General features: G+C 55.0%; 3 protein-coding genes across 3 annotated transcripts in view; 1 reads left to right on the top strand and 2 right to left on the bottom strand.

Annotated features, from left to right (window-relative positions):
• PHACADRAFT_251485 (uncharacterized protein) overlaps positions 1-1,725 on the top strand; it is a gene marked incomplete at its 3' end in the record, with an annotated part of 3,317 nt that extends 1,592 nt beyond the window's left edge. The window contains exon 5 of the mRNA XM_007392979.1: positions 691-1,725. Within this exon, the coding sequence (XP_007393041.1) occupies positions 691-816 (126 nt within the window). The remainder of the gene's footprint in view (positions 1-690) is intronic.
• A 298-nt stretch (positions 1,726-2,023) lies between these two features.
• Positions 2,024-3,774, bottom strand: PHACADRAFT_90748 (uncharacterized protein; the record flags this gene model as incomplete). Its single annotated transcript, XM_007392978.1, has 3 exons — positions 2,024-3,114; positions 3,173-3,380; positions 3,430-3,774. 3 exons carry the CDS (start codon positions 3,772-3,774, stop codon positions 2,024-2,026), a joined length of 1,644 nt encoding a protein of 547 aa, XP_007393040.1.
• Positions 3,775-4,867: 1,093 nt separating this feature from the next.
• PHACADRAFT_88705 (uncharacterized protein) lies at positions 4,868-6,593 on the bottom strand (the record flags this gene model as incomplete). The annotated part of the gene is made up of 3 exons (XM_007392977.1): positions 4,868-5,958; positions 6,019-6,226; positions 6,279-6,593. 3 exons carry the CDS (start codon positions 6,591-6,593, stop codon positions 4,868-4,870), a joined length of 1,614 nt encoding a protein of 537 aa, XP_007393039.1.
• Positions 6,594-7,774: the final 1,181 nt, after the last annotated feature.

Genomic DNA, 7,774 nt, shown 5'->3' with positions numbered 1-7,774 from the left:
GATGACTTGTAGCCTCTCCCAGATGCGATCACGACACGTCACGGGCACGATATTAATCTCTAACTTCAGATGGTCGCTGGAAGCCCTACACGCGACACTACAACGCCTCAAACTTCGCTGACCAGGCAATCAGCTTCGTCTGCCTCGACTACAGCGGAACTGTCTCCAACAACCCCGCTTACGCTCAGCGCCAGGACATCAACTTCCCCGACATCAACATGTGTCAGGACGGCATCCGCCTCCAGGTCTTCTTCCCCCAGTGCTGGGATGGCGTCAACCTCGACAGCTCCGACCACAAGTCACACATGGCCTATCCCGTCGACACCTACGACGGTGGCCACTGTCCCGAGTCGCACCCAGTCCACACCGTCGCGATATTCTACGAGCAGATTGTGCCGGTCAGCAACTTCAACTACTGGGGCCAGGGAGCCTACGCCCTGTCCACCGGCGACCCGACTGGTCTGACGTACCACGCGGACTTCCTGATGGGATGGAATCAGTCTGTGCTGCAGGACTCGGTCGACAACTGCCACAACATGAACGGTGACATCACTCTGTGCCAGGTACTTGTACCGTACATCAATGAGGACGCCGCGTCAGCATGCACTCTGGATGCCCAAGTCGTTGACGAGGATGTCGGACTCGGCGACCAGATCTCGGCGCTTCCTGGATGCAACCCCGTGCGGACGGACTTCTCTACGGAGGCGAGCTGCCCTAACTCGGTCACGCCCGGGTTCTTCAACCCTGTGGCGACACTCACTCCGGGATGGACGGACGTTGGCTGCATCGCTGAGGGCACGAATGGGCGTGCACTGACGGGCGCGTCGACGACATCACCGAACATGACTGTGAACTTCTGTGCGGGCTTCTGTGGAAGCAAGGGATATACATATGCGGGCGTCGAGTTTGGTGACGAGTGCTACTGCGGGAGCTCGTTTTCGAATGGAGCGAATGGGAGCGTGACGAACTGGTACGATTGCAGCACTCCCTGTGCGGGTAACCAGGAGTTCGAGAAATGCGGTGGCCCGCAGATGCTCGAGATCCTTCAGTTTGGCGGCCCCGCGGCATCATCCGGCAACGCCTCCATGTCTACATCTATCCCTAGTTCTCCAGCTGCGTCGGTCAGCACGTCTCTATCCACCCCCACTTCCTCCGCTGTCTCTGCAAACTCATCTGCGTCTTCCCTCGCTTCCTCCACTGCTGCCGCTAGCATTTCTGGCTCCGCCTCGGCTTCACCCGCACCTGCCTCGGCTTCAGCTTCGGCCTCCGCTAACACCACAACTACGACGTCAAAGAAGCGTTCTAAGCACTTCGGCCGGCAACAGCACCACCGCTCCCATCGCCTCTAATTCCTTTCTGCGACACCTTCACATCTCACTCTCACCCGTGTCTATCATTCCCTCACGAAAGTGCGAGTCACTTTCCTGTCATGTCCGCATCAGCATTCGTTCACTCTGCTATCTTTACACCTGCTGTCGTTTCTCCCCTCGCCTCTGTGATTCTATGTGCGCGGCTCGGACCGCGTCATCTCTCGCGTTCTAGGTGACACTTACTGAGTAGACCTGTAGTACTGGATTGCTTCGCCTAGAGTCTCTGTGCTTTTCTCGTAATTCGTTGTATCATACGCGCTAGGTCCTCGCGTCATTCAATGGCTGTATCTCCGGATGCATTGTGGTGTGGTAGGCTTGTTCCGCTACAAATCAGTTTTTTCAACGTTACTTCTCGTCCGTCCATCACCACAGCGAGAGATCATGAATGAGTAGTAACGTAGGGACTCAGGCTGCGGATGATGTGCTGACAGTGGCCACCTGATCGCCTTTCTCCGCGTGAAGACATGTGCTGCTCCACAAACCTGTATCACATAGTCGGGTCTTCGTCTTCCCGAAAATCTGCGAAGATTTGGCATCAGCCCTGAGGCCTGAGGCCTAAGCGGTGAGCGGTCACAATGCGGAATACGCATGTCAGATGCTTTGAAACGTAGATGAATTTGTATTATACACCGCTAATCCCACACTGTACGCGATCAACTGTCGTCCCCCTTTTCCTGCGAGAGTTCATCTACACTTTCCTGCTCCAGCGCAACCACCTTTGCCACAGGTCCATCATACACATCGTGTGCATGTACGACATAAGTCACCGCTGCCAGGCCCATGATGGCACCAAAGATGACGATAGCCCAGTTCATGCTCACCGGCTGGACGTGCTTCACCGGCGGCCAGAATGACCAGAAGAACGACCAAAGCGAGTACGTGAGCCCGACACCATTCACAACCACACCATACCGCCCGAAGCTGCCTCCGAGCTTGCCCGTGTCGTCCTTTACGAACGTCCACCGCGCATGGACGAGCGGCTCGCCACGCAAGCGCTTGAGTAGGACACACGCGATGCTGATACTGTACGTCGCCATGAGCGCGACGACACCGATGCTGAGGATCGCGTCGAATGCGGCCGTCGAGCCGATGTTGATGAGGCTCAGCACAGTCGCAAACGCGACGTTGACGCCGATCGCGTTCGCAGGGACCTTGTACCGCGGGTGTACCGCGCCGATGAATCGCGCAAACGGCAGGCCGTGGTCCCGAGCGAATGCGAATGTCTGGCGTGATGTGCTCGCCTGCGCGGACGCACCGATGAACATGACGAGGGCGAGCGTGACGAAGGTGAGACCGATTGCGCCGCCAGGCGTGCGCGCCATCCGGCTGTACATGTCGATAACTGGGAAGCCCGTCGCGCTGTCGATCGCGGACGCGGTGTCGCCCAGGCAGAAGCAGAACGTAGCAAGAACGATGAGCGTCGGTGGGATGTTAGCGAGAAAGCTCCACCACATTGACTGTGGCACGACCTTGCTGGCGTCTTGGATCTCCTCAGCCATGTGCACCGCCCCGTCGGAGCCTACGAGCGTGAACATCGCGGTAACTTGACCAACGAGTGTAGCAACGGCAGGTCCCCAACCGGTCCCGTTGTCTTGGAACTCGAGCAATGCGGCCCGAGCTGATTGCTTTTCGGGTGCTAGCACCCACATTGCGACGACTAGTGGGATGAATACGAGGTAATGCAAGAACGCGAATATGCCCTCCAGTGTAGCAAGCCACGGAGCGGCAAACGTATTATAAGATCCTGATAAGATGTCAGACGTCACATAGTTATAAAAGATAGGGAATCCTGTCAGACTTACCGAAGGAGACTGCGAAACCGATAGTTATGAGGGTCGTGTGCCATCGCTCAGGGACATAGTCAGGATTATTTAGGATAATCATGGCTTGCACAATCTGTGCACAGAGAAAGCATGTGACGGATACCATGGAGTTCCAAGCTAGTGTGCTCAGCCATCCCGAGGTGTAGCTCAAAATCTTCTGGTATTTGTGAGGTGCAAACTCCGAGACCTGTAGTAACTGATTAAAGTTTGACTCGTTCCAGCTATGAGACACGCACCCAGTGATATTGTCCCCCCGCCGTTGGTGCCATACTCGACATCTCAGCTAGCGATAAGACGACGAACGCCTGCCCGACGTAACTCCAGATCGTGGACCAGAACAGGCCGGCCGTGCCGCCTGCGACGAGCGCGGGAGTAGAGGTGGTAATGATGAGCTCCCAAGTGCCCATTACACAAGATGTGAAGGCGATAGAGGTGATGATACGGAAACTGCGGGTGAATTCCTGTTTCTTGCCCATGCGCCTCATGTCCCGCTGGTCGTTGGTACTGGCTTGTACGATGGTGTCCGGGAGGTCATTGTACTCAACCGTCGTCCTGAGGTATTCCTTGTCCACGTCTGACATCGCAGCCAACGCTATGCGGTCAGTGAAGATAAGGGTGGGTGAAGGGACAAGTTTTTCGTCCTTCGGCTAGCCATGAGATAAGTACGTGGGACACTCAGGCTCGATGAATCTCAGGGTTGCATTGGTACGCGAGACAGAACTTGGGCGGACTTCCTTCTGAGACACGTTACTTAAGCACATGACCAGATTAGAGCGTTACCTCCACAGTCGACAACTTCGTAATGCTCGACATTATTCAATGGTGATGCCGAGCCGAGCTCGACTGTTGGTGATGGCAACTGCTGAAAGCGCCTGAGCAAAGTCAATAGATTATGGATTATTTGATACGGCGTTAACAGGGCTCGTCGCACCGCTGACCCTGCAGTCTTGGTTGCCGAACATCGTGGTTGAACAGGAGGAATGCGCGCCTATCAGTGTCTCCGTGGCGTTCTTGATGCGCTGATGCGCTTGTCATCCCGACGCCGACACTTCAGGCAGGACATGCCATCTCCCGCTACCGAAAATTCAGAGTCCTCTGATAACTGTAGCGTTCCGGATAAGAGAGCATACAGCCTCAAGAATTGCCAGGGGTGTCGGTTTGAGCGATGTTGATACCATTATTACCGGAGCCGCACAGCGGGCCATATTATGTAGTATTTAGCGCCCACTTTTATGCTCCGCTTACGGCGAAAATATGTATAAGGCTCCAATGTCGAGTGTTGAGCTAGAATGCATTGGATTGTTGCTCCCCGGCTGCTCTAAGATCCAGCCGTGACAAGCCTGACTGTTGAGCCAGCTAAGACTTACTGTGCACCTCCCAACCTTGACATTCTCAGCGAGGCTCTAGAAGCATACATGTACGAGACTGCTCTAACCACTCAGACACCCGTTGAAGCTTATAGTATATGCCTTGATTAATAGAGTATCTGTCAACACATCCCACCGACTGAACACATTGCGCGCGAGTTCAGCACGAAATGAGTTATCCGCGTGACTCACGTGCTCTGTCGCACGGTGACTACAGTAGTCGTGGATGCCCTGGGACTACCTTCAAATGCAAATAAAATTGTATTATATACTACTAATCCCCAGCTAACCCTATACGCGTACGCGATCAAATATCGTCACCCTTTCCCCCCGAAAGCTCGTCTACACTCTCCTGCTCTAGCGTGACCACTTTTGCTACAGGCCCATCGTACACACGGTGCGCATGTACAATGTAGGTCACCGCTGCCAGGCCCATGATGCCGCCAAAGATGACGACGGCCCAGTTCATGCTCACCGGCTGGACGTGCTTCACCGGCGGCCAGAATGACCAGAAGAACGACCAGAGCGAAAATGCGAGCCCAATACCGTTCACGACCACGCCATACCGCCCGAAGCTGCCGCCGTGCCCGCTCGCGCCGTCCTTGATGAAGGTCCACCGCGCGTGGGCGAGCGGCTCACCACGCAGGCGCTTGAGCAGGACGCATGCGATGCTGATACTGTAAGTTGCCATGAGTGCGATAACGCCGACACTGAGGAGCGCGTTGAATGCGGTGGTCGAGCCGATGTTGATGAGGCTCAGCACGGTCGCGAACAAAACGTTGGCGCCGATCGCGTTCACGGGGACCTTGTACCGCGGGTGCACGGCACCGATGAACCGCGCAAACGGCAGGCCGTGGTCCCGCGCAAATGCGAATGTCTGACGCGATGTGCTCGCCTGTGTAGACGCGCAGATGATGGCGAGGAGCATGAGTGTGACAAAGGTGAGGCCGATTGCGCCGCCAGGCGTGCGCGCCATCCGGCTGTACATGTCAATGACCGGAAAGCCTGTCGCGCTATCGATTGCGGACGCGGTGTCGCCCAGGCAGAAGCAGAACGCGACGAGTACGATGAGCGTCGGTGGGACGTTGGCGAGAAAGCTCCACCACATTGACTGCGGAACGACTTTGCTCGCGTCTCGTATCTCTTCAGCCATGTGCACTGCCCCATCGGAGCCTACGATTGTGTATATCGCGGTGACCTGGCCAACGAGCGTAGCGACTGCAGGTCCCCAACCGGTCCCGTTATCTTGGAACTCGAGCAGTGCGACCCGAGCTGATTGCTTCTCAGGTGCTAGTACCCACATTGCGACAACTAGAGGGATGAATACGAGGTAATGCAAGAACGCGAATATGCCCTCCAGTGTGGCAAGCCACGGGGCGGCAAATATATTGAACGATCCTGAGAAGATTATGTTTAAGCCAGATGGCCGTAAGAGATGGAACATGTCGTTAGACTTACCGAAGGAAGTCGCGAAACTAATAGTTATAAGGGTCGTGTGCCATCGCTCAGGGACATAGTTAGGGTTGTTCAGGATAATCATGGCTTGCACAATCTGTGCACAGAGAAAGCATGCGGTGGACACCATGGAGTTCCAGGCCAGTGTGCTCAGCCATCCCGAGGTGTAGCTCAAAATCTTCTGGTATTTGCGAGGTGCAAACTCCGAGACCTGTCGTAACCTAATTAGCGTTGAAGTCGTTTCAGCTATGACAGATACGCACCCAGTGATATTGCCCACCTGCCGTTGGTGCCATGCTCGACATCTCAGCTAGCGATAAGACGATGAAGGTCTGCCCGACGTAACTCCATATAATCGACCAGAACAGGCCGGCCGTGCCGCCTGCGACGAGTGCTGGAGTAGAGGTGGCGATGAGGATCTCCCAAGTGCCCATTACACAGGACGTGAAGGCGATGGAAGTGATGATACGGAAGTTGCGAGAGAACTCCTGTTCTTTGCCCATGCGCTTCATGTCCCGCTGGTCATTGGCACTAGCTTGTGCGATGGTGTCCAGGAGGTCATTGTACTCAACCGTCATCCTGAGGCTCTCCTTGCCCATTTCTGACATTATAGTCAACGCTGTGCAGTCCGTAAGAATAGGGGTGAGTAGAAGCGCAAGTCCTGCATTCTTCGGCTGGCCGTATCCATGAGATAAGCTTAAGTACTTGCAGATACGTGGGACATTCAGGCCCCATGGATCTCAGGCTCACGTGGATCCGTGATTCGGAGCTGCAAATGAACTTCTATCTGAGATATAACACCGAAGCACATAACCAGGTTGAAGCATCACCTTCACAGACAACGGCCTCGTAACAGTCGACGCTATTCTGTGACAAGGCCGAGCCGAGTTCAACTGATGGCAGTAGCAGTTTGTGAATGCGCCTGAGAAATGTCTATGAATTGTGAATTGTTGATATGGCTTAAGTTTATACTAAAAGGGCTCATCGCATTGTTAACTCTGCAGTTTTAGTTGCCGAAGATCGCGGTTGAGCGCAAGACGTATGCGCGCCCATTGCCGCCTCCGTGGCGTTCTTCATACGCTGATGCGCTTGACATCCCGATACTGACACTTCGGAGTGGTTAGCAGCTCTCACCCGACAGCCACAGCTCCGATTACCACTGATCCTACCTTCTCCCTTTCGCTATACCGGAAACAAGATTTAGGTGCTTGCTCAATATTCCAGAGTTGCAGCCGTTCCAACTTGAAAACGACTCGGATAGACACCCCCGGGTAAATAAATTCGAATCAGCTCCTCCGCTGAGGTGCGACTTTTCGAGTCAAAGGTTCAGAGTGATAGCAGGGCTATGAGAATACCGCATAAACGGCCGCCGTCGCGAGGCGACGACGGCCTAATTCGATTCCGCAGCGAGCGGGACGCTTTCCGTGTATGGCGCAACGATACAGAAAACACAGAACAGCAAGAAACATAGGGCGGGAACGGGAGGGAAAGCGCAAGAAAATGGACTCGAAGCCTAACGCAGATGGAGGTCAGACCTGGCGAGGCATGACAGAAATGCTAGCACGAACCTAACGCAGATGGAGGTCAGACGGGGACGAGGCGTGCAGCCCCTGTCCCTCGCGGCTGCACCTATATACCCATCTGCGGTCAGGGAGGATCCCAGTTAGGTACGCCCACTGCTGACAAAGCATCGGCGACGTACCTAACACTCCCTGAGCAGGTCCGTGTTTCGTCCGCTGTTTGGACTCATCCTGGCTGC

Source organism: Phanerochaete carnosa (assembly GCF_000300595.1).
Source record: "Phanerochaete carnosa HHB-10118-sp unplaced genomic scaffold PHACAscaffold_3, whole genome shotgun sequence".
Lineage (NCBI taxonomy): Eukaryota > Fungi > Basidiomycota > Agaricomycetes > Polyporales > Phanerochaetaceae > Phanerochaete > Phanerochaete carnosa.
The sequence above is the reverse complement of the archived record's forward strand: the minus strand, read 5'-3'. Positions and strand labels throughout refer to the sequence as shown.